Source organism: Lynx rufus, unplaced genomic scaffold, assembly GCF_022079265.1.
Source record: "Lynx rufus isolate CCGP_SWC_20201006 ecotype Redwood Valley unplaced genomic scaffold, mLynRuf1.p SCAF_1, whole genome shotgun sequence".
Taxonomy (NCBI): Eukaryota; Metazoa; Chordata; class Mammalia; order Carnivora; family Felidae; genus Lynx; species Lynx rufus.
In genome coordinates, this window is record NW_025814823.1 from 88,071,820 (window position 1) to 88,098,618 (window position 26,799).

General features: G+C 57.2%; 1 protein-coding gene across 1 annotated transcript in view; it reads right to left on the reverse strand.

Moving 5' to 3' along the window:
* WNT3A (Wnt family member 3A) overlaps positions 1-26,799 on the reverse strand; it is a 41,022-nt gene that overhangs the window by 13,558 nt on the left and 665 nt on the right. The window contains exon 2 of the mRNA XM_047090932.1: positions 12,914-13,155. Within this exon, the coding sequence (XP_046946888.1) occupies positions 12,914-13,155 (242 nt within the window). The remainder of the gene's footprint in view (positions 1-12,913; positions 13,156-26,799) is intronic.

The window sequence follows — 26,799 nt, forward strand, 5'->3', positions numbered from 1 at the left end:
TTCTGGAGCTGACCTTCCTGTGGGGAGGTCCCCTTGGGGGGCTGTTTCACCAGGGACCAACAGGCCACCCTGCCTTGACTCTGGCAAATCCTTTTATTGGGGCTGAGAGAACCGGCTCAGGCAGGAGGAGGGGCACTCCTCTTTGCCCGCTGCTATCACAGGTTCTGCAGGCCCTTTCAGCCCAAGCATGCAGAGGCTCAGAGTGGGTCAGCCACAGACCCTGGGCTGCACAGTAGTGAGTGCTGAGCCCAGACAGGGTGGAGGGAGAGGCTCCTGCACCCCCAGTAAGGCTCCTGCACCAGGCCGTTTCGGTGGCTGCAGCCTCGAGGTGGCTGGGCCCACCTGTTCTCTCCTGGGGGAAGGCTGTGGGAGCTTACACTGGATGAGAGGATATGGACACTCATATATGCTCTTGTGATGAGACTGTTAGCCCGAGGGGGCACTGGGAGGGCTTTTCTAAGAAACAAATGTGACCTCTGGCAGCAGAAGGTCCCGGAAGGGGGCTGTGGCTCAGATGTGACCACTGATGGATGAGGTGAAGCTTCTGGAACATTCTGTGTCTGCCTGGGTGGACCCCTCAGGAAGCACTGCAGAGAGGACGGCCTGGGGGCTGCCCCAGCACCAGTCACTCCAGTCAGTGTATCAGTGCAGACACCTGTGGGCCCCGGGCCATAGTTCTTGGAAGGACACCTATTTCTCTAAAGGGTCCCCAGGTGATTCTGATGAAACCTGGGCTGAGCCCACAGGCTCTATTATACCCTAGGGCTCCATGACTCGCAAATTCACCCCTCCTCAAGATGGTGGCCAGACCCAGCATGTGTCCCTGTGGAGGGAGGCCCCCAAATGGCACCCAGCCAGGAGAAGGGAGGGAGCATGGGGAAGGGGGAGGGGATTTCTGATACCACCTCCTTAACAGGGATGTGCAGGGGCCTAGCATGGAGGGTTCTGATACTTGCCCATCAGAGGAACGTCGGGGGGGGGGCGCTAATAACAGGGGCTTTGACGCTTTCCCCCCATCAGAGGGACATGGGGGGCTAAAAACAGGGGCTCTGACACCTCCATCAGAGGGACTTGGGGGCTGATATGCAGGGCTCTGACACCTCCCCCATCAGAAGCACATGAGAGGGCTGATATGGGGGATCTCTGACATCCCCCATCAGAGGGACTTGAGGGGGCCAAAATGGAGGTCTATGACACCTCCCCCGTCAGAGGGGCTTGGGGGGCTGATATGGGGGACTCTGACACCTCCCTCATCAGAAGCACATGAGGGGGCTGATATGGGGGGTTTCTGACATCCCCCCTTCCTGCATGTGTGGCAGACATTCTGTCTGGCCCCCACATGAAGCCTGGCTCCTGATTGCCAGCCTTTGGGACTTAGGGGTCTGTCTCCTGTCAGATGGCTGCAGGGAGGGACCTGGGCCCAGGGCAGGGTAGGTATGAGTGCCCCTGAGAGCTACAGGGCCTATCAGAACTTTTCTTGGCTGACCAGAGGCAGAGGAAGGGCCCTCCCTCAGGTGAGCTCACTTCCCTAAGACTCTTTGGGACACCGGGCTGTGTTTCTCCCCTGGGCAGGGCTGACCTTGAGGCAAGACCCCCAAAGCACCAAGGTTAGTGCTGCTCACATGTGTGCAGAGGAGTGCAGCAGGGGTGGGGGGAGGGCTCTCCTGTCTCTATGGAGCCCCCCAGGACACTGCCTGCAACCACAGTGGCCCTGGCCAGGGCAGGGGTTCCCAGTCCTCAGCCCCAGCACTCGACCACCTTGCAAGGAGGCTCCCTGAGCACACCCCGCTGCGGCTTCCCTCCCACCAGGTGTGTGGGGTGAACCCCCATTCTACATACCAGCACTGCCCAGCCTGCACCCACCATGAGTCCTCCCGATGCTCTGGATGAGGAGAGCACATCCCTTGTGGTATCTATGGTGCCCACAGCTGATGGGCCTACCCAGAGCCTAGGATGGGGGTACCCAGCCTCCGTGAGGGCCTGGAGCATCTGGGAGAACATGGGGTGCATGTGGCACCCCCAGCATAAACAAGGCGCAGGCCTTACTGAGCTCTCTCCCTCTCTGGGGCCTCCCAGGGCCCTGCCCACCTGGCAGGTGAGGCCCGGGGGAGGGGAGGACACAGAAGGGCAGGTCAGGGTACCCTGCCCCTTTCCTGCCACGCCTGAGCGGGGGCACAGGCCAGCAGACGCTCCCGTCTCCCTCCCTCTGGCCAGCGCGGGCCCCCAAGACTCCCCCAGAGCACTGAGTGCGCTGGCGCCTCCTCCGCCCACCGAAGCTCCAGCACCAGGAGGGGACTGCGGCTCCGCGGGGCCGCCAGACGGTCGGGAGGCCTGCCAGAGCCCCGGGCCAGCAGGTGCGCCCCTCCGACGACGCCCACCGGCCTTGGCCCGCGGGAGGGGGTGTCGCGAAGGCGGCCGCACAAAGGAGGGGGCACCTGAGAGCGGAATGTGCCCGCGCCCCACCGCGGCCGCGGCCCCTGACACCGCCCGGCCGGCAGCGCGGCCGGCGTCCCGATTACCTGCTGGGGCTAATGAATCTGGCTTTGTGAGCCACTGTCACGCCGCGTTAGGCCCACAATGGCCCGCGATATTTTATATGAATTTCCCCCTCGTCGGCGATTAGGCCATAGCCAGCCAGTCATAGCAACCGGGAGGTATGCGCGGCCGAGGGGCCGGCGGCGCGAGGGGAGCGCGCTATTCACACGCTTTAACACAGCGCTCCGAGGGCGTGTGAATCGCCCGCAGCATTGCTCTCTGCCTTGTGCTTAATCTTGTCCTCGTCGTGGGGACATTGTGTTCCGAGCCGGGCGCGGCGGGGCGTCGCCGGGGTCTCTCCTGGACCCTCTACGCGCCCCCGCTGCGCAGAGTTAATGATATACAGGGGAGGCCGCGGAGACCGGCCGGCTCCCCCCCAGCCACCGCCAACCGAAACACTTTCCGATGCGGGTCAGGGGTCGCAACCTGGATTCGGGACGCGTCTTCCCCCCCGCCCCCCAGGGGCCTCAGTCTCTTCCCCAGGCCCCTCCTGGGCCCTGCGGCTTGTGCCGGGCCCCGTGCCTGTGCGCTGGCCTGGACACACAGTGCGCCGATGGACCACCCGCTGGAGCCTGACCGAGGAAGGGGGGAGGGGCTGCTCCGGTTGGGGACGGGGCAGACACATCCCCAGACCCTCAAAGAGACAACAGGAAGGTGGGCATCAGCGGAGGGAGGGCACTGCCCTTGCAGAAAACGTGATGGACACCTGTGGACCCCGCCCAGAAGCTCCTAGAGAACTGACCACTCGATCCTGTCAGGGATCAGCCCAGGCGCCCCCAGCTCAGCTGCCTAGTGGGTGAGGTCCAGCTGCAGACCCCACAGTAGGGTCAGCCCACCTCTGCATGGGCAGTGAAATTCCCTCCCCATGTACTGTTGGGGACATCTGCTCCCTGATGCAGAGGAGCAGGCCTAGCTCGCCTGTGGCCCTGACATCCCAGGGGAGCCGGGGAGTGCGGCCCCAGGGCACCGGGGCTCTGAGTGAGTGGATGTGCATGCTGGGGCTTGGGGTCCTGGCCACACCATGCCTGTGCACTGCAGTGCTGGGGTGCTGATGGGACAGGCATCAAGGCCCCTGGGCCCCTTTCTCTGCAAAGTCACATGCTACCCGAAAGCCCACGGGCCTGGACCTGAGCCACTGTGGCCACCGAGATCCCCCAGGGGCCCGTCCTGGCTGGGCCTCTTTCAGGCTGGCAGCCAGCCTGTGTGCTGGGGCACCGAGCCCTGGGATGGCCCCCTCACCTCCTTGGGGGTCAAGAGGAGGTGTTGGCCAGCTCTCTGAGGAGAGCTGGTCCTTCAGGTGCCTGGGGGCCTGCCTGGAGGCACAGATAGCCGCCATGCACTCGACATTCTTCACATGCTTTCTGCCCCAGGACACAAGTCCCTTCTGGGGTGAGCAGAGGGCGGTTCTGCCCAGCCTGGGCTCACTTCGAGTGCCCAAGCCCAGGTTCTGTGCAGGCAGCTTTTGGGGGCCCAGCCGGCCCACCCGGCCCCCAGCCCCGCATGCACACACGTGCTCACACACACATGCACATGCTCGCACACGTCCACACAGGGCCCGGCCCCTCTCCTCAGCTGGCTGGGCGGTGTTAAGCCCTGTTCAAGAGGCCGCCTCAGCAGGGGTGGCCAGGCGCCCCGTGGACCCCGCCACAAAGCCTGGGTGACCTCTGACACGATTAGGGTCGCCCTGACCCTAATCCAATCAGATTGATTACCGCAGGCGCGGTCAGGCAGGCAGGCTGGGGCCTCCACAATGGCCTCCCAGAGCTGGCCTCTCTCTGGGGCACCTGGCAGCTCCTTCCTTGAGGGCCATTCAGCTCTGTGGCCACAATGAATTCCGCCATTTCTCAGCCCCGTGGAGGGCAAGGGGGAGAGGGGGCTTTCTATTTCCATCAAAGCCAAGTGGTGAGGGCCTGGGGGCTGAGACAATTTTCCTGCAGCAGAAATGGAGGAAGGGTGGAGGCAGAAGGGGCAGACAGGAGGGGGCAGGAGAGCAGAGGGCAGAGAAAGGAGTGTGGACATGGGCAGGAGACATGGGGGTCACGGGGGAGTGGATGTGGGCAGTGGATGGAGGTGGACACAAGGAGGGGACATGGGGAGAGGATATGGGGACGGGATATGGGAGACATAGGTATAAGTGGACATTTTATAGGAGAGGGGCCAGGACACAGGCTCTCAAGAAAGCAAGGGGGTACAGGTGAGGATGGGGCTCCCTGGGGCTAAAGCCCAGAAGCCGGGGGCTTGTGTGGTTCTTGGGTCCCTGCTCCCTGGGCACTGGGGGGCCTGCTCTTTCCTGGAGAGAGCTCTGCTGTCATCCCAGACCCCTGGCAGGTATTCTCGGCACCCTGCAGCCCCCTCCACAGGCTAGGGTGTCCTCAGGAGTCCTGGCCTGGCTCTGCACCACTCCTCAGTGTCCTCACTTGTGACCAGAGCCGCCATTCACCAGATAAGGGTTGGATTCAAGTCCTCTCTCCATGTGTGAACACTTAGCATGCCCCTAGAAAGCACTGTAAACATGCCCCTTTTCTCCAGCTCAGGTAACACCTCCTCTGGGAAGCCCACCCAACCATTCAGCACTTCCTTCTGTAGCACCAACTGTGTGCTTGGCACTGCCCCAGTGTCTTCCCTGCTTGCGTGCTGCGTGGGCATCTGCTGTGTGTGACGCGGGACCCACGGTGTACTGAGAGCACCCCGCAGTGCCTGGTGCTTGTCCTGGGACCGTGAGGGTGGGGACGGAGTCAGGAAACGTGGAGCAGCTGTGGGGGCCTGGGCAGAGGGTGAAGGAGGAAATGGAGCTGAAGACCATGAGGACGGAGCCGAGCCGCCTTCAGACTGCAGGGAGCAGGGAGCAGTGAGGACAAGGTGCACAGGCAGGTCTCATGGGCAGGAAAGCCTGTGTGTAGCGGCAGTCCAAAGGGGTGGGGAGTGGATAAGTCCCAAGGAGAGGGCTGGGGAGGAGGTGGTGGTAATGCAGGGCAGAGCAGCGGGGAATGGGTGCAGGGGCCAAGGACCCTCAGAGGCCACCCTGCCTGAGGAGTTTGCAGGCATGTCTGAGCATAACCGGCGGGTTGTGGGTTTGCCCTGAAATGATATAACCTGATGTATGCACGTGTCTGAAAGGGATAGAGCTCGTGGCCAGGGAGAGTGATGCTGCATCCCAGAGGAATGACGGCTTACCCCAGGGATCTCCCAGGCAGGTCCATGTATCGCGGGGGGCAGTGGGGGCAGTGATGCTGTGTCCAAGCAGAATGACGGCTTACCCAAGGGGTCTACCAGGCAGGTCCATGTATCGCTGGGGGTGGGGGGGCATGGAAACGGGGCAGGATCCTTGGATCACATGGGTGCTCCCAAGGCATCCTCACTTCCTCTCTGCCTGCCCCCTTAAACCCACCATCCCCAACTTGTCCCAGGAGGGGACTCCCTCCCAGGCTTCCAGGCCCTGGAGCTCTGTGCAGATCAGGTACATCCAACTCCTTGCTCTCCACAGTGAAAGGCAGACCCAACCGAGCCATGAGCTGACAGATTTTTAAAACTTCTTGATAATAGATCACTATGTGATTTTTGTCACACATAACTCAGGAAAAATTCAGAGAATCGAGAGATGCATCATAGCAAAACTCCCCTGTGTTACCTATTCCTTTGTGTGAATGAGGAACCTCACACCTGGATCTTTAACATTTAAGAACAGGTTGCCCAGTGGTGAAAGACGGAAAGCTGCCCCTGAGATCAGGAGGAAATTGGGGTGCTCATTCTGCTCACTGCCGCCCCACATTGTTCCGGAGGCTCCAGCCAGGGCTAGGAGCAAGAAAAAGAAATAAAGCGTATCCAGATTGGGGGGAGGAAGGAAAACTGTTCCTGTTACTAAATGGTATGGAAACCCTATGGAATGCATAACACCTCTATCAGAACGGATAGACCATCAACAACATTACAGAACATGAGGTTGATGTTGGAAACCAATCATCCCTTTCCATGCACAGCCACAAATAACCCAAAGGTGAGATTAAGAAAACGTTTCCACTTACAACAGCATCAAAAAGAGTAAAATACTTTGGAATAAATGAAACAGAATAACTGTAAGGTTTGTGTGCTGAAAACTGCCCCATGTCCCTGAAAGAAACTGAAGGAGGCCTAAGTATATGGAGAGACATTCCATGTTCATGGATTGTCTTAACATCAAAATGGCAATACTCCCCAGAGCGATCTGCAGAGTCAACCCAATCCTTAAAAATTCGAGGTGTTTTCTTTTTCTTTTTTGCAGAAATTGACAAGCTGATCCTGAAATCCATACAGAATGATAAGGGGTCCTGGATAATTGAGCAGTCTTGAAAAAGCAGAGCAAAGTTGGTGGACTCACACTGCTTTCTAACCGTATGACAGAACCAGCAGAGAACAGACATGTAGACCATGGGGTAGAATAGAGGCCAGAAGTCAACCTACACTTCCTTCTCTGGCCTTCTGGTGGGGTCTGACCCAGCCTCACACTGCCTTCCTCCACCACCCAGGGGGTAGCTTCTCCGGGTAGGTCAGGCTCCTCTCTTCTTCCTGACATTCTTTCTCACCTGGGCAGCTGGAACCATCCGGGGGGTGTCTAGGGACCTGCTGGACATGCCTTCTCAGGCCACAACACCCCTGGCCACAGGACACCATAAGACCTGTGTGGGTGGCAACCACACCACACATGTGTGCTTACACATGCACACACACATACATGTACATACTCACGCACACATAGGCACACCCACCCACCACACACGCCCCCACATGGCTGATGCGCCACAGCGTCCTGTGACCCTGACTCCTCCCACACATGGCAGCAGCTGCCCCTATGGGGATGACCATGTAATTACCCCAACCAGCAGTTCTGTGAAGTCAGCTGAGTGGCAATTAGTCTCCCATTTTATAGACAGGGACGCTGACACTCCAGGAAGCCAGCTGACTCACCAGTCAAGGTCACATGGTGTGATCCCCCTCCCCTACATGGCCCCTGGGCATGGCCACAGCCACTTGAAGTCGTGGAGCCTCAGGCCCTTGAACAAATGCCATCCAGCACAACCAACCCTCCATGAATGTTGGGTTGCACTCTCAGGAAACCCTTCAGCTCTCCATGCACACCAGTGGTCCCAGGGCTCAAATGTCTCTTGTCCTGCCTTCCTCGGCATACCAGAGGCAGCTTCACTGGTGGATATTCTCCCTAGGGGACCTCAACATGCCACTGAGGTCTGTGCCCCCCTATCTTAGAACCCAGGTGGACCTTTGTAACTGTCTTGGACACCAGAATGTAGTGCTGCATGGCCTCTGAGGCCAGTTATCAAAAGGTGGTATGGAGTCACATCAGCAAAATGGCAGAGTGAGAAGCTCCCAGGGCCCAACCCTCCAGAGAAACATGGAAAAAAGTGAAGCAAAAACTGTCAGAGCCAATGTCATCAGAGTCCTGAAAAGGGGTTCAAGGTGGTTAGCAACCAGGCAAATGCTGACTCCAGGAAAAGGTATCTCTGAAAAGGTTACACAGCCTGCCACCATCAGCAAAGAGAGGTCTTAAGATGGCCAAATGCACTGATCCCACGTAGGTGGATGGTTCCAGAGGGAGGAGAGTAGATGTTCTCTGGAAGAATTTGTCTGATTTGACCTGTCTGGAGGTTCCCTGAAAAATTGATGCCCACCTCAGAACTCTCTTGGGGTGTAACAGTGGTTAAGCAAGGGGTATTCCTGGAAAACACTGAAAATGAAATGAACAAGCTGCTGCCTGTGAAGCAAAAAATTATAGTTGGGGCCAACAATAGACATACTGATTGCCTGGGGGAAAGGTGGGGGAGAGCTGCTTTGGGGAGTGAAGGGTTTGCAAATCTCCTGTGGACCAGGAGACCTAAAGCCCACGTGCAAACCAAGGGCAGAATGCATACTCAAGAGAGACCTTCAGCTTCCACCTGTGCTGATCTGCTCAGTGCATGCAGGAAGCGAAGGCTAAGGCAGAGCAGTGAGCAGACTAGCTGAGGTTGAAGGCCTGCACAACACAGCCAATCTGCAGAGACCAGAGGAGTATTCTTTCTTCACTTTGTTTCCCTTTTTATTTCCTCCAAGGCAAAGGAAATTTTTGCCAAACCACAAGCTAAAGAAGAGTCGGTAATGAAACAAGCTAGTACAACCCACAATAAGCACACTGAACTCTGTGGAGGGGAAATAATTTGATCTCCTGAGTGACCATTTATGATAATCACAAGGTACAGATTCCAACAAAAAGTTTCAAGGCATGCAAAGATACAAGGAAGTACAGGTCCTTCATAGGAAAAAGGAAGTTAACAGAGGGTATCTCAAGGAAGCACAAATATTGGATATAGTGGACAAAGACTCTGAATCAACTATCCTAAGTCTGCTCAAAAGGATAAAAGAAACCAGGAGAACACGGTCTCAACAAAGAGAGAATTTCAGTAAATAGAGAGAAATTACAAAAGCAATGAAATAGAAATTGTGGGGCTGACAAGCATGATAACTGAAACAGAATATTTGCTAGAGGTTTTCAACAGCACAGCTGAGCAGGCAAAAGAAACAATCAGTGACCCTGAAGATAATTCAATTGCAATAATGCAGTCTGAGGAACAGAATGAAATAAGAATGAAGAAAAATGAACAGACCCGTGGGACATCATCAAATGTAGCAACAAACACCACATTGTGGGAGTCCCAAGAGAGGACAGAGAGAAAGGGGCAGAAAGAATATTTGAAGAAACAATGGCCAAAATGTTTCAAATTTGATAAGGAACTTGAATCAATATATCCAGGAAGTTCAACAAATTTCAACTTGGATAAACATAGAGATCCACACTGATACATATTTTAATTAGCTATCAAAAGACAGGGATAAAGAAAATCTTTAAGCAACAAGAGAGAAGCATCTCCTTGTGTACAAAGAGTCCTCCATGAGATTAATAACCAATTTCTCATCAGAAACCAGAGTCAGAAGGCAGTGGGATGATATATTTAAGGTACTGAAGGAAAACAGTGTCAACCAAGAATTCTACATCTGGCAAGACTATTTTTCAAAAATGAAAGATTAACCTAGATGAAATGAATACATTCTTAGACACACACAAATACCAGAACTGACTCAAGAAGAAATAGAACATCTGAACAGACCTAAATAACAAGTAATAAGATCAAATCAATAATTTAAAACATCCCAAAAAAGCAAAGCTTCGCTTGTGGACTCTATCAATTAAAGAAGAATCAATCAACACCAATCCTTCTCAAGCTCTTACAAAAAATAGAAGAGGAGGGAACACTTCCTAACTCATTCTCTGAGGCCAGTGTTGCCCTAATACCAAAGCCAGACAAAGACACTACAGGGAAAGAGAACTACAGACCAATGGCCCTTGTACATATTGATGCAGAAATCCTCAACAAAATACTTGCACACCAAATCCTCCAGCATGTTAAAGGGATTATTGACCATGACCAATGGGGATTTATCCCAAGAATGCAAGGGTGCTTCAGTGTAGAAAAATCAACCAATAATAACACATCACACTAAGAGAATGAAGGAACAAAACCGCATGGGCATCTTAATTGGAGCAGAAAAAGCATTTGATATAATCCAACACCCTTTCATGATATGAAAACGCAACAGATGAGGAATGGAAGTGAATTTCCTCAACCTGATAAAAGGAAGTTATGGAAAATCCACAGCTAACCTCTTACTCGATGGTGAAAGACCTAAGTGCTTCTCCCTAAGATCAGGAATGAGACAAGCTTGCCTGCTGTCGTCACTGCTACATGACATAGTGTGGCAGTGCTGGACAGAGCAATTAGGCAAGAAGAAGAAACCAAAGGTATACAAATCGGACAGAAAAAAGTAAAACTGTCACCATTAATAAGTGATATAATCCTATATATAGAAAATCCTAGGGGTGCCTGGGTGGCTCAGTCGGTTAAGCGTCCAACCTCAGCTCAGGTCATGATCTTGTGGTCCATGGGTTTTGAGCCTTGGGTTGGGCTCTGTGCTGACAGCTCAGAGCTTGGATTCTGCTTTGGATTCTGTGTCTCACACTTTCTCTCTCCCTCTCTCTCTCTCTCTCAAAAATAAACATTAAAAAATAAAAAAAAAAGAAAATCTAAGGAACCTACAAAAAACCTCTCAGAGCTACAAGACAAATGAAGCAAAGTTGCAAGATATAGGATCAAAACACAAAAATTAGTTATATTTCTATATAGTAGCAATGAACAATCCAAAAAGGAAATTAAGAGAATAATTCCAATTACAATTACATCAAAAAAGATAAAATACTTAGGAATGCATTAATGAGAGAGGTACAAGACTTGTACACCAAAATCTACAAATTGTTGCTGGAAGAAACCAAGGAAGACCTAAATACACAGGAAGGCATCCTATGTTCATGGATCAGAAGGCTTAACATTGTTAGGATGACAATACTCTCCCAAATAATCTCCAGACTGAATGTATTGCCCATCAAAATCCCGAAAACCTTTTTCACAGACATGGAGAAGCTAATCCTAAAATTCATATGGAATTGCAAGGCACCCAATTGCCAAAACAATTTTGTAAAAGAAAAACAGACTGGATGATTTGTACTTCCTGACTTCAAAACACACCACAAAGGTAAATCCATGAAAATAGTGTGGAACTAGCAAAAGGGGAGTCGTATAGACCAAAGGAATGGAACTGAGAGTCCAGAAATAAATCCACACATCCGTGGTCAATTGATTTTTGATGGGAGGCCAAGACCATTCAATGGGGAAAAAAATAATCTGTTCAACAACTGATGGGGCTGGAGTAACTGGATTTCCACATGCAAAAGAATAAAGCTGGACCCCTACCTCACACCACACACAAACATTTGCTCATTATAGATCAAAGATTAAATATAAGAGATGAAACTATAAAACTCTTAGAAGAAAATACAGGTGTAAATGTTTGTAACCTTAGATTAGGCAATGCTTACTTTGATATGACATTTCAATAGATAAGTTGGACTTCCCCAAAATTTAAAACTATTGTGCATTACAGGACACGGTTACAACAATGAAAGGACAACCTATACAACTGGGAAAAGATTTGCAGATCATAGATCTGATAAGAATCCATTGTCTAGAATATATAAAGAGCTCTGAGAACCCAACAACAAAAAGACAAGCACTCCAATTAAAAATTGGGCAAAGAACTTGAATAGGAATTCCCCAAAGAAGACATATCGATGACCCACAAGCCCATGAAAAGATGCTCAACATCATTAGGCATTGGGGACACGCAAAGAAAAACCACAACGAGATACCACTTTGCACCCACTGGGATGGCTGAAGGGAAGACACAGAATAACAAGGGTGGTAAGGATGTGGAACTGGAACCCTCGTGCACTGCTGGTGGGAACGTGAGATGGTGCAGCCCCTGTGGAAAACAGTGTGGTGTTTCCCCCAGAACTTACACAGAACAATTCCATGCCTGAGAATACATGCAAAAGATTCAAAAACAGGTATCTAAACAGATACTTGTACAAGAATGTTCACAGCAGCGCTGTTCACAAGAGCCAAAAGGTAGAAATCACCCAAATGTGCATCAGTGACCAATGCATAATAAAATGTGGTCTATCTGCACAGAGAGCTATTACTCATCCCTAACAAGGCCTAAAGTGCTGACACACGCAGTGTGGACGAATCTTGAAAACATTATGCTGAGTGAAAGGCACCTCTCTCCCTCCCCACCTGTCTGTGGGGCCCAGCCACCATATTGCAGAGGCCACTTTTGGGTGTTGTTGCTGAGCATAGCCTCAGCTGCCAGACGTGTCCCAGACCAGGGACCAGCTGAGATGCAGCACTGTTGACCTCTGATTTGCAGGTGTCGGGACATATGGCACATGGTTATTACTGCATAAACCACTATGTTTGGTGAAAATTTGCTCTTCCCCAAAAGTTAACCAACACCCAACCCTCATCTTCTTCTCCTTCCCGGCCCCAGGACCCAGGATAACTCCCTCGGTGTGCCTCTGTGGCCCCCAACCCCTCCTCCCCTCCCTATGTTTTATTGTTTTAATACAAATTTTGTTATTTTCTCTCCAAGACCCCCCTGAAGGCCTGGCTCCTGTGGGAAGCCTGCGATGGTTAATCTCGTCCTCCTGAGACCATACAATTTGCCTTGGGGAAGGGGAAGCAGGAGGGATCTTTGCATTACCCTACTCCTTTTGGAGCTGCAGGAGCCCCCTAAGAGGCTGAGGTCTGCAGGGCACTGCCCGCCCGCCGGAGGCGCCGCTCCTATGCTGAGCACAGGGGAGACACTGAGGTGGGTCAGGGCAGAGCGGCTCCTGGCACTGAAGGGGAGCTGCAAGGACCTACCACGTCCACCTGAAGGCCAAGAGGTACGGGGGCCCGCGTACCTTTGTCCAGCACGGGGCCGAAGATGGCCAGGCTGTTGTTGACGGTGGTGCAGTTCCAGCGGCGGCCACGGAACTGGTGCTGGCACTCCTGAATGCTTATCTTGATGCCCTCCGCCACACTGGGCATGATCTCCACGTAGTTCCGGCAGAACCGCAGCTGCTTGGGCACCAGGCCCGGGATGCTGGCACACAGGATGGGCTGAGTGCCCAGGGATGAGTACTGGGGCCCGATGGCCAAGGACCTGGGGAGGAGGGGAGGAGGCCTGATCAGTGGTGCAGCCGCCCTGCCCGCGCTCCTCAGTGCGCACGCGGCCATTCTGCATGAAGGAAGAGCGTCTGCACCCTGTACCTGGATGGTACCAAACATCGTCCAGACGTGCATGAGGCGTGGTGGGAAAGCAACCAAGGAAACGGAGAGTGCAAGCCTGCCTGGTGCTCTGCACAAGTATAGGGGCTGTTCTGTCAGGGTGGGGGTAGCAGGGCAGCGGAGCTTTGGAAACGTGGGGAGCACAGTGTGCGACCGGTCAACCCCAGGGGGCTGCCCAGAGGAGGGGGTGTCGGCGGCCAGACAGGGCACAGCAGCGGCTGATCCTTGGGGTGAAAATCACCCTGCACTCACGCCCGCGTGACAGCTGCTCTTGGCTATTTACCCAACAGACAGAAGGCCATGTGCCCTCCATGCCACGTGCCCACGGACATTCACAGCGCTGTGATTAGGATGGAGCCACTTGAGTCTGCACCCACAGGGCGCAAGGGTGAACAGCTGCTGTTCACTCCCTCTAGGAAATGCAGCCCAGCGTGCTTCTGACAGGTAGCAGGTGCCAAGGGGACACCTGGCTCGGCCAGTGTGTGCCTGCACCTCCGACTGTGGCCGTGGCCATGAGCAGTCGTAGATGAGGACATAAACCAGGGCTGCGGTTCCTCCTGAATTCCTGTGGGAGTACCCCCCTGAGCAGAGGTGCAGAGGGAATGTCTCGGGGATGGTTCCCACTCACTGTGCACCTATGAAATTTAAGTTAAGTTGAACAACAAAAGAGAGAGAATTTTGACTTTCCAGTCCCACCAGCTGCACACAGCTGTGGCTACCGAGCTGGACGGTCAGATAAGGGAGATTTTGGTCCCTGTGGAAAGTTCTATCAGACAGCACCGGCCTGGGGCGATGGAAGTGCTCTGTGTTGGTTACACACGCGTTTATGTCTCGAGGCTGACTAAACCATGTCTGTTTTACTGTATGGACTTGCATCTTGATTTCAAAGAAAGAACTGTCAGGTCCTTTTGGGGGCAGAGCAGAAAGAGCTTCTACAATTGTATGGGTGACAAGTTGAAACACCTGCCCGGACCCGTGGGGGCCGCTGGATCCCACCACCTGTGGACACGTCGGCCCAGTCCTGTGGGGAACACTGGATCCCGCCACCTGTATACTCCTCGGCCCAGTGCCCCAGGTGATCCTGCTGCCTGTTCACGGTCTCCCACGTGCTCTCCACTCCCACCTCAGGAGCCCATCTCTCTGCTTCCTCTGGGCTGCTGGGTATGCTGCGTCCCACGCCTGGAATGAAGATCTAGAGCAGCCCCTGGCCTGGCAGGGAGGCCCCTGCTTATCTGGTAATTTACTCTGGTGGGCTCCCGGCAGGAAGGCCTGACTCTCCTTTGTTTGGAGGGAGAGACGCCTCAGCTGAATCCCCAGAGGCTCTTCTTGTTTGCTTCGGGGGCGGGGGGGGGGGGACCCAGCACCCAGAGAGAAGGCAGGTGGGAGGCTTCTGTATGTCTGAGCCGTCCACATCCCTGCATGATGACACCGCTGTTCCAGATGTCCTACGTGGAGTCTAACCTGGTTCCAACCAGCTGTGGTGAGAGCCATAGGAAGCAGGGACTCACTGTCAGAGAAACAATCCTCCCCCCTGGAAAGACTCTGGAAATACACAGCAGATCCTCCCGCCCGCCTCCTGCCGCCCGCCCCCCCCCCCCCCCCCCCCCGCCGCCCGTCCTTCCCTCCTTTCCCAAACCTTCAAGGCCTCCTTGCCAGTAGGCACCAGCCCAGCCCTCCAGCACCTGAGGCTGCCTCCTGGCTGCAGAGAGAAGCTTCCTCAGTGCTGTCCTGCCCGATCCAGATCTGTCTGCTCTCCCCACACAGCCTGTGGGCCTTGTGCAGTCACACTGGCCTCCCTGCCTCCAGCAGGCCCTCCACTGCCCCTGTGTGGGTCACCCTCCTGGGCTCCCTGTGCAGCACCTCTGCCTCATTTAGGAAGCCAGCTGGGGAGCAGGCCACTGGCTCTGGAAGTCCCACCTCCACTTGTGCTCCCCTGGCCAACTCCCGACAGCGTGTGCTCCCCCACATTCCTGGGTGGACCACCACATTCACCCTGTCCTCACCTCCCCCCCTCCTCCCCAAGAACATCTCCTGAGAACTAAAACCTATCTCTCTGCAGCCAGATGCCTGAGCCAAGCCTCCCTGCCACAGGCAGCGGGTCCTGTGTCCCTGATCTTCCATGCCCTCAGTGTCTTGGGTCCCTTCCACTTTCGAGCCCCAGTATCTGACGGCCCTCCCTTGGCGTGCTCCCCACCGGTCCTGTCTGTCCTCACCCTAGTGCCTTGATGAGAAAACCGGCCAGGACCCCGTGTCAGACACCGCAGGCCACACCATTCTCGAGTATGTCTGTGTCCCTGGCCTGGCCTGGGATGGTGGGGCCGGGCCATTGCTTGTGGGGAATGGGGCAGCAGGGCTGGCTCATTCCCTCGCTCATTCCTTCATTACACACAGACCCTACTGAGTGCCAGTTGCCCGGCCATCTTTCTTCCACACCCACCCCACAGTCCTGAGAACCTCAAAGTTTCCAGAAAGCCCAACCATCTGCCTCACCCCTGTGTGGTCTTTCTTCCCCAGAAAGTGTCCTGTGATCTGGGCCTGGCTCCCCAGCACCCTGGCCTGCACGGACATCTGGGAAGGGAGACCAGAGGCAGGGGCCACTCCCATGGGGACCCCTGCGCCGACCTGGGCCATGAGCATCCCAGGGGGCTGGCAGAGCAGGTGGGCGGTGGGATGGGAGGAGAGCTCGGCTCGTGGGCTGACCGGTGGCATGCAGGCCAACGTCAGTGTTCTCTGCCCTCGGGGAAGGACCCTCAGCCTGTGGGTGCAAGCAAGGCCTCTAGGCTGACAAGATGGGCCTGGCCAGGCTGGAGCACAGGAAGCGGGCAGAGAGGCCAGGGGGCGCAGGGGGACGGTGTGGGGAGAGACAGGTGGCATCTGTCCTGTGTTCCCTCCACTACTCAAGCTTGCACAGAGAATCTGTAAATACAGGGCGAACTCCCCCAGCCTGTGCTCCTTCAGAACATTGCCACCAGCACTGCATGTCCAGGCCACTCCTGCCGGGTCCTATGCCTCCCACCCACCCACCATGCTGCCTCTGTCCTAGCCCCAGGGACCCCAGCCTGGGTCAGTGCGTGTGCCGCGCGAGGGTGGCTCTGCCCACACCTGCCTAATGTCAGGTGTCTGCCTCCACTGTGAGGTATGTCTTGAAGTGAACCCTCCTCGTGTTCCCACCGTCCACACGCATGCAGCATGCTCCAGGAGAGGTCACATGCCCTTCCCCCTCTGCACCACCGGATGTCAGCAGGAACTGTTGAGGTGACACCCTCCCTAATGAGTGGAGGGACCCAGGGGGAGGGTTCTGGAGAAGCAAGTAGCCAGGCCTTGTGAGGACACAGCTGGAAATAACACAGGGCAGGACCTGAGTGGGGGTGGTGGGGTACTCTTTCAGGATCCTTCTTCAGCCTCTACGGCCCTCCCATACAGGAGTCCACCTCTGCCTCCCTCTGGGGGAGGCCTGGCTGGTCACCCACGAGGCTCCTCTCTGCCTCCGACCGAGATAGGACTGCTGTGGCTGGTCCTGGAGGCCACACCGGGCCAGGGAGGTGACCGTGGGAGCCAAGCTGATGATTTTCTATCCATGCACCTTGGAGCATCCAGGAGCCCAGGAGAGGTGCTTTGGGGGCCAGTTGGTGGGCGAGGCTGGGGACCAACTGTCCCAGTTTCCCCAGGACTGTAAGCTCAGCTGGTCACCCTCAGTGAGGTTGCCCTTGCCCCTGGACTCCATGAACCAGGATGCCTCACTGATGCAGGACCACACAGGCCGTGATTTCACACAGATGTGGACCTCTCGCTACTGATGAGCCGGCCCGCGTGCTCGCGGTCAAAATGAAAATGTGAGATGAACAGATGGGTGCGTGGAGGCAGTGGTCAGCAGCGGGACAGCCAGGCAGAATAGCCCGGGGCTGTGGGCACACAGATGTTCCCGCAACCATTCCAACTGTGGGCCGTTCTCCACAGGCAACACTTGGAAGGTCTGACGTCACGGTCTGGTGCGGGGCTTTCCGATGGGGGCTGGCTTCCTCCAGCTTGTCCTCTGTGGTCACAGCCTTGCTTCAGTGAGGAGGGGTGGGGAGGGTCTGCCAGGAGGAAACTCACTCACTCCATTTCTCTCTTCTTTACTTGGAGACTTGGGACGCGTGGAAAAGAAAGGCATCCCTTAGTTCAGACACACTCCGTCAGGCCTGTGGTGCTGGCCTCCTGGCCAGATGCCAGAGCCAGGACTCATGCCGGGCGGAGGCTGGGAGGGGGACAGAGAGCCCAGAGCCTGCCCCCCCCCAGGACCCCTCAGCTCCCAGGGCAGAGCCTGCCTTCCATCAGGCTTCCCTTATGCCCCCCAGGCCATGCCTTGGGGAGAGCAGAGCCGGGACTTCCCAGCTCACAGCTTCTGGCAGCAGCCTGGTTCCGGGGTGCTGAGTCAGCTCCTGCCCCCCCACCCCCCTTCCAGGGCAGGCCCCAGCTCGCCACATCCTGGAGCCAGGCATCAAGGCCAGGGTGCCAGCCCAGATGCCGCTCCAGCTGTTCCAGCCCTCTGCCCCACCCCCACCCCCAAGCCCTGTCTGGGTTCTTCTCACACCCACGCCAGACCCCATGCCCGATGCCCCTTGGACTGCTTCCGGAAAGTTTCCTCTGCCCCAGAGGTGGCCAGGGGAGGGTGGAGAGCTGGGAGCTGCCGGTCCCACACAGAAGGGGGCTGGCATTGTGGGTGAGAAGTGGTCAGGGGGGCTTGGCAGGACACCAGATTGTGGCTTGGCCTCGAAGGCAAAACCCAGTCATTAAAAAAAATCACATTAAAAATTTAGCTGGTGTTCACGAACCTTAGTGTGGTGATCATTTCATAATATATACATGTATCACATCATCATGTTGTACACCTTAACCTCACACAGTGTTATCTGTCAGTTATGTCTCCATAAAGGTAGGGAGAACATCCACAGTGGATGTGCACTATCCCCCCATACTCCCGGATCCAAATTCCTCATATACAGGGAAGGTAGATGTCCTCCATCCATCAACACTTGGGAAACCGCAATCTCTAAGTCCCTCCTCCCACACCCTCCTGGGAGGAAGCGGGGCGCTTGGGGTGAGGCCAGGAGCAGAACAGGAGGGCAGGGAGAGGCTCCGAGCCATGCAGTGGCTGCCTCCAGGGGATGGTGATGTACTGGCCTGTCCGAGGGCCTTGCCAGGGGCTGGAGGCAGCACTGAGAGGTAGAGGGCACCACCATCCCCGTGCCCTTTGTTCCCCCAAGTTCTCTGAGCACAATAAAATGCAAGGGCACTGAATGCACTCTGAACTCCTGAGTCATATCCCGGAGGAAAGGACATCCTGGAAAGGTGGTGATGTCAGCCTGCGCTGGCTGATGGTAAGGCACTGGTGGTCACTCCACCCTGTGATGAGAGCGATGTGAGCATGAAGGGATGGGTAGGGGCAGGCTCTCGGTGGTGCTGTCAGTGCCGGGGTGGGTAGGGGTGGGACAGACGGATGAAGATCTCCATGGTGCTGTCAGTGCAGGGGTGAGTTCAGGTGGACTCTCCGTGGTTCTGTTGACCAAGCAGAGGAGCCAGAAACGGGACTGAGTCGCAGCACAGGGTAAGCGAGCGAGCCCACCCGGTGGTTGATCAATGCCTGACTGTCATATCTGCTTTCTCCTGGTGACATTGGCTCCCAGGCCCATCACTGCTGCCCTTCGTCAGAGGCAAGTCTGGTTGCTGTTCACGGTGGGTGCAAATACCAATATCATTTCCCCGTCCCGGGGGTCCCACACCCCGAGCTTCTAGGAGGGGCTGCGTGGCTGTGCACCCTGGGAAGGAGGCACTCCCTCCAGGCCCAGACACTGAGGGGCCCCCAGAGGCCCCACCCCGCTGCCGTGCCATCGGGACCGTGACCATAGCCAGGATGCCAGGCCACACTTACAGACGTAAATCAGGATCACCTATCTCACACGTGCTTTCAAAGCACAGCCTCTGTCCAGGAGGAGAGGTCAGAGATGTTGGGGCATCCAGAGCAGCCACTGGCTCTGTGCCAGGAGCCCATGTCCCTGGACCAGAGAGGCACCCCCGCCCCAGGAGCTAGAACGATCTGGCTGGCAGTCGCCAGCACGTGGGGACTGGGTCCCCCGAGCCCAAGGACCCACACGTGACAGTGGGCGAGGTCAGGAGCTCACTCTCCCCCAGACGAGCTAGCACTGTGAGTGAGGCTCCAGAGACCACAGTGGGGACCACAGATGAGCCACCCAGATGTGCCACCTGCTGAGTGCCACTGTGTGCCGTTTGAAGCTGTGGAGTCTGGCCACTTGTAAGCGGCAAAGGGGGCCTACTGTCTGCTACCTGTCCCCACAAGCTGCTCACACCCAGGGGACAGAACTTCCCCAAGCAGTCGAAGGGCCTCATCACCTGGGCACCTTGGCCTTTGTGAGTCTCTCCTGCCCCTTCCTATCCCCCCATAGGCCCCACTGGCACCATCATGTCACCTGTGTGGCCTTGCACTTGGCTGGCCCAGTGCGTGACTCCCTGTGACCCTCGCAACCTTGTGGATGGCACCCTGGGACCTCCTGGACCGGGAATCTCGGCCCAGATGAAGACACCTGTCTGGCATCCATGTGTTAATATGACTGGATGGCTCCTAAGGGCCCCTTTCTCCCCATACTCCGATGCCCTTAAAATGCATTGAACTCCAGGCTTGCTGAATAGCATTTAGGGACCAGAGTCTCAGGCAGTGTAGGCTGCCCCAATGAACACCATGGACCAGGGGGCTTACACAAAACACATGTATCCCTCACAGGTCTGAGGCTGGACCTCCAACATCCAGGTGCTAGCACATTCGGGGTCTGTGGGGACCCCCTTCCTGGGCTCCTTGAGATCCTCACGTGGTGGGGACAGAGAGAGCCCTGGGCTCTTGTTCTCCTTATGAGGACATGAAGCCCGTCACGGGTCCCCCTTCCTAACACTGTCACCTGGGCTCATGCATGAATCTGGGGGGTGGGTGTGAACATGGGTCTGTGACAAGTCAGATATATGTCGCAACACACAGCCAGCACTAAAGACCCTCAGCACCACTAGTCTCTGGGGCCCCACTCAGCCCCGTGTCCCTGCAGGATGGTCACAGAAGGGTGACGTGACTGGCAGCCTGTGCCTGCCCCCAGCCAGCTGCGTTAGGACCCACTGTGCCTCAGTTTCCCCTGCTGACACGCAGGTATGCAGCTGTCTCTCCTGATGTCGGCACAGGGGCCACCCAGCTCCAGGTCCCAAGGAGGTGAACCCGGGGTCTCTGCCCCGCACTGTGAGGGGGCCCAGGACCTAGCCTCACAACCCTCAGGCACCACGCTGAGCTGTCACTGGGTGTCGGGGCTTTGGGTTAAACCCTCATCTTGCCCTCAGCCTCACAGCTGTTACAGGTGTGTAAATGGCTCCAGACAGGGACGGGAGGGGTGGGGGTGCAGCCAGCCGCCCCTCACTTACACCTCTGTCCCTCTGTCTGGGTCACAGTGAGGCCCCGACCCTACTACTTCCTTCACCCTGCACCTGGTGCCGTGATTCAGCCTGTGAGGAATGAGAGCACTTCTCCACAGTGCAGGGAGCCGTCCCAGAAGGTGCCCACACCCGGCTGCATGGCCGGTTGTCACGCCCGATACCCTGAAGGCCCCTCAAACCCAGAGTCCCCTGACCCTGAGACACAGTCCTCCTCCTCTGAGCCTCTCCCCGGAGTCCCAGCCCTGAGAGACTTTCTGCAGGGCCGTCCACACGGCTGAGGGGCCAACGTCCAGGAGCAGGTGGCGGTGGCCCCGCCTTGGACCTGGGACAGGGTCCCTGAGCTGCAGACCACATGTGGCGGAGAGGCCGGCTCAGGCAGAGCAGACACGGCGCCCCCACAATCCTGGGAGATGTGTGAGGCACTCAAATGGAAGGTGGCCCACTAGGGAGTGTTCCAGGGTCCGGGGAACACACGGTTGCTTAACAGTTTAGCGATAGCTTGTTTCTCAGGAACCGGGGGATGTCACCTTCAACCCAGAGCGCACATGCGCGCGGCCTGGAAAGCGGCCCCTGGACTCCAGTCCCAGCCTGTGGCTGGGGCCACGTGAGCCGCGCCTGCCGCCCGCCAGCGTTAATGGTTTTCTCCCTCCCGGGAGGGCAGCGCTGTGGAAGTCTGGGCGCCTTGCCAGGCCATCCTGCTCAGGGTGGAGCGGAGGCGCTGGCTGTAACACGCAGGGGAGGGATGGGCTGATGGCCGTCACCCGCGGGCTTATATCGCGATGGTGCAGCGGGGGTGGAGGGCACAGAAGCGGCTCTGGGCAGAGGAGCCCCACTCGCCCCACAGACGCAGGAGGCACCTGTGCACTGTCCCTGCAGGTCTTGTGGGGCGGCAGCCTCTTACGTGTCTGTGAACCTGGCTGGGTTTCCTCCTGCAGTAAATCTCAGCAGGCACAGGGTGCCTGTGGGCTGTGGGCTCCGCTCCATCCTCGCCTGTGGCCCTGTGTGCTCCGGGGTGAGCAGAGACTTTGTGAAGTTCCCAAGGACTGTGGGACCACATCTACCTGAGGCTCCAGAAGGGGCTCTGAGCAGTGGGATGGCATGTCCATCTGCACCTTCTTGAGGAAGCGCTCTGTGGCCCCCGCCCTGCTGGCCCCCTTCTCCAGGCCCCGCGGAAGCTGGCAACGTCTTCTCTTGTCCTTCGAGGACACAGAGCTGCACATGGGCCCCGGGGGAGCAAGGAGGTCGGGGGCCCACACTCTCCCTGTGGGTCTCTGCCCAGGAGGGCTGGTCCCATGGCTCTCTGTCTTGGGGACAAGGTGTGAGGTCTCGCCGAGCCCTGAGGGCTCCCTAGAAGACGAAAGGGGTCTGTCCTGTCTGTATGGAGCCATCTGGGAGCCACAGGGGCCACGGACTCCTCCAAGGGCATTCTCTCTGCACCCTCCATGCACTGGGGACCACTGGGAGACCCCTACTTGCCTCCACGCTCCTGCCCTCTTCTGCCTAGAAGACCCCTGTGGGAGTTTGTGCAACTTGGGCACTGGGAGGGCCCGTGGGGGGTTGCTGCAGGACCCTGGTCCGTGCTGGGTCCCCTCCCTGCCTGCAGCCCCCCCCCCCCAGCCCCGCCGGCTGAGCCGGGATTACTGACACATACTTTGAACAAGTCCTGGCAGGCGGGCAGAGACTCCTGTGCCCACGGCCATGCATTTGCCCGCTTCCCTGGTCGGCTGCAGCACGTTTTGTTGGGGAAGGAATGCAGAGGCACCAAAGCGTGAGACACCTCCAGGGTGTCACCTGGGGAGGCTGTGAGGGAGACCGAGGCAGCACTGCCCAGCGTGCTGTGGGGATCTGGCCCCAGAGCTGGGAAGTCAGCCAGGAGGTGTCCCGGGAGGAGCCCAGCCAAGGGGCTTCTGTTTTTCACGGGAAAGATCCATCATTCACTCTGGAGGGGGGGTGTCAGGTCTCCGGGGACGGCGGGCTCTGCCTTCCTGGGCCTCCACTCCTGCTCCCCATGAAGTGCAGCTCACCACCTCCCAGCACCGTGTGGGCACGACTGTCACCTTCAGCAAGCCCATCTGGAGCCACTCCGCCTCTGGAGACTTCTGAGCCCTTCACCTGGGCTTGGAAGGAGCAGATGCAAACTCTCGCATGTGGACAGTGCTGGGTGGCTGACTGTGGAGGGACGCTGGTCCACAGGCAGGATCCCCCACCCAAGCCTGCCGGGCAACGTAGAAGGTGTTCCCTGACCTTACAACTTGGGTTTGGGGTTTTTCAAGTGTCCAACCCACTATTACAAAGTGCTGCATGAGAACAGTACATAATACAAAACCCAACAGGTCACAACAGCCAGGACATCACCAAGCGTCCCCTGTCTTCCATTTCTGTTCTTATTTCTTCACGGACAACTGTCCCAGGACGGGCCCCGGGGGCCACTTGCAGCATGACTGCTCCTTTCATTGAGGCTCCTGTCCTGGGCCACGCCCGCCGGCCCCTGGGGGCTGGAGATCTGTACCCGGGAGCTGGGAGGGAAGCACAGCTTTACAGCTTTTCTCTAACTAAGACCATTTCCTCCATCTCCTCCCCCATTGTATTGCCTGCCACAAAGGATTCTAGCAGGTTTATGCAAATAAAACAGAAAATCGTCTTCTAAAACAGCGAGCCCAGTGAGACACAGGGGACACCCTGGCTGGGAGAGACAGTCTTGAGTGTGTGGGCGGTCAAGTCGGGGGAGCCCCAGGTGGGGGTGCAGATGTGGACCTGGTGGTTCTGACCATGCGTGTTTCACCTGTGGCCTTTTCTCACGTGGCCCCTTGATATAAGGATGGCCACTGGTGGGCTCCCCGCACCCTGAGATCCTACAACACCAGAGGAGTGACACCATCTGGTGTCTGGATTCCTCTGATCTTATGACCTCACTACTGTCCTCACCAGCCTCAGGGCTAAAGAGAGAGGCAGAGAAAGAGGGAGAGAGACAGAGACAGGGAGAGACAGAGACAGGGAGAGATAGAGAGACACAGACAGAGACAACAAGAGACAGAGAGAGATAGAAACTAGGAGAGACAGAGACAGCGAGAGACAGAGAGATAGAGATAGGGAGAGATAGGGAGAGACAGAGACAGGGAGAGACAGAGAGACAGAGAGAGACAGAGACAGATACATAGCGGCAGGCAGACTGGAGAAGTGAGCGGCAGGGGTGCCCTGGGGAGGGGCGCAGGGGTGCAGAGTCACCAGAGGCAAGGCAGCTCCGGGAAGGCTTGTGTGTGGGCCCTGCTGTCTGAGCAGGTGAGCCCTCAGGTCCCAAGTCATCTGACACAGGCCACCCCTCACCCTGGTGGCTCACCCCTGGGGCCATAGTGGCGCCTCCAGAATGCTCCTGGCTGGCTACCCTCTCTGACCTCAAGTGCACCTGCACCCCACAAACACAGAGGAGACCCATGTGGGGGCCCGAGGGGTGGCACGGGACAGGGGCATGCAGAAGAAGCTCTGGGAGGTGGGCAGGCTTGTTGCTTAGTTGGCCTTCCAGGTGGCAAGCAAGGCATAGGGGCCAGATACTCGCTTTTAGCTGGGAGTCCCCTGTCAGGAAATCTGTGTGGGGGCAGTGGTTAGGGACGGTGAGACGACTCTGGTGGGGGGGGGGGAGAACCAGGGAGCACTGCAGTGGGAGCACGTCCCAGGCCACAGATCTGCCCCGGGTGGCTTCACAGGGGAATGTCCTGGGTCAGCCCGGGTGGCATCTGCTCCCAGCACAGAGGCTGTGGAACGCAGGGTCTGACTCAGACGGGTGAGGCTTTTTGTGCTGATGAAGACAAGGCAGCTAGCTGCTGGCCACTGGGGCTGTCACTGCAGGGCAGTGAGGGAGTGAGGTGGACGGCAGAGGGCAGGCTGGCCAGAACAGGCAGGACACGGTGGGAATGGGGCAGAACAGCCTGGTGGGGGCAGTGGGGGGCCTGGCCTCTGCTAGGGGCCCAGGTTAGGCCCAGGGGGCTTACAAGATGCCTGCAGCCCAGACTCAGGGACACAGGAGGAAGGGGCTCAGAGCACGGCACAGAGCTCTGGTGCCTACAGAGTACTGTTCTCCGTGATCCGCGCATCCTGTGTTTGCTTAGTTCTAATTCCGTGACACTCCTGTCTGCTCAGAGGAGTGGTGCAGCCCTGTCACCTCTCTGGTTCCTTCCCTGGGAGCCCCCCCCCCCATCTGTCACAGGATCGCATAAGGAGCCCACAAGGCACGCTCTCAATGTTCAGGTCGTGGGACTGTGACCCGGTCTGGGCTCCGCAGGGACCTGCCCCTGGCACCGAGGGTGAGGACCGGGTGAGGGGCGCTTCCGCCCCGCACTGGGGAGCGGTGGCTTTGGGATTCCCTACAGGGCGGCGGCCAGCTCCTCCACCCTCCCACCAGGAGCCACACCAACTTCAAAAGCCTAATTACTCCCGATTTGGGCTGTTTCCTCAGCGTCCCCGCAGGTGAGAAAGCCCCCGTTACTTTCACTTTTATATGCAAGGTGTGGGGAGAAGGGGGGTTGCCGTAGCTTCGCTGGGGGAGGGAGGGAGAAACGGAACAACCAATTAGGGGAGGCTGAGCGTGAAGGTGAGAAGTTATAAAGAGAGGGTCCCTCAGCCGCACTGGGGGGAGGGAGGGCTGGGGAGAGGAGGGGCCACGGGGGGAAGGTCCTCCAGGTAGGGCGTGCAGACAGGAAAGCTTTCCCCAGCTAGAAAACCCTGAGTCTCTCCCTGGGAGCCGTCCTTCCGGTCTACTTGGCCTGGGAGCCTGTGGGGGTACAGCTCCTTCCCCTGCGGCTGGCCGGGGCAGAGAGGACGCAGGAGGATAAATCCGCTGTCCCCAGGGAACCCTGAGACTGTGTCCACCACAGACGCTTCTCCTCAAGAAGCAGAATCCCCAAGAGTGAGAATCCCACCAGGAACAGAGTTGGGGTTCGGGGGCACCCTTCTCTCTGGGGCCAAGGGCTGCTCCAGAATCTTGCTGGGGTGGATTGCCCGGAGGAAGGGCCTCTCCCGCTGACCTGGGAAGCGCAGGGTGCCGAGCAAGTGCGGGTGCGCTCACATGGAACACATGTGGTCGGGGTGGAAAGGGGGGCATACCTGTGTTTGGGGGGGGTGGTAAGGCCAGGGAGCCTCAGGGCCAACAGGACAAAGATCCCGAGGTGTGGGGTGGCCAGGAGGCTGGTGACAGGGCCCTTCCTTTCGGGAGGAGCGCGGGGGCGAAGGGCCCTTCCTCCTGTGCCCAGGAATGCGGCGGCGGGTTCTAATTAGAAGCTTGCTCTGGAGCGGGCGGCCTCGGGGCTCTCTCGGACGTGCCCCCCAGCTCCCCGCGGCCGGCGAGGCGGGCGTCAGGGTCCCCGAGGCCGCAGCCCACGCTCCAAGGCCACAGGGCGCTGCAGGTGCGGCGCGCGCCGGTGAGGGACGCCCCGGGTCCCCGAAGAGCGGCCCAGCAGCCTCTCCCAGGTCCCTGGACTGGCCCGGGCCTCCCCTCCCACCCCGCCCCGCCCCGCCTGGCTGCGCCTGGACCCGCGTCCCCAGCCAGGCGCCCCTGCTCCTGAACCATCTCGAAGAGAAAAATTATTATCGGATTAGATGTACTTCGGCTCGCTTGGTTCCCCCCACCCCTTCCCCTCGGCGTAATTATTATAATTCCAAGCAAGCCGTCGGAGAAGGTTCCTGTGTGTGTGTGTGTGTGTGTGTGTGTGTGTGTGTGTGCGCGCGCGCGCGCGCGCCCGCCCGCCCGCAAGCATGGGTGTGGGGAACCTTCTCTGGAACCCCGGGTCTTCTGGTCTCATGCCCCCACTTGTGACCCTCAAATCTTGGGCTTCTCAGAGCGCAACGCCGCATACTGCCTTCCCCCTTTCCCTACCGCCGGCGACCCTCCCGGTGGGGGCTCTGCCAAATCAGATCCGGAAGGGATGGTAACAGTGATCCCCCCCCCCCCACACACACCATATCTGTGCAGTAGACACTCGGGACCTTTCCTTTGGTTCGTCTACATTTCCATCGTCAGATTGAGGAAGGTCTAACTGAAATGTGCCTCCGACGGGAGGAC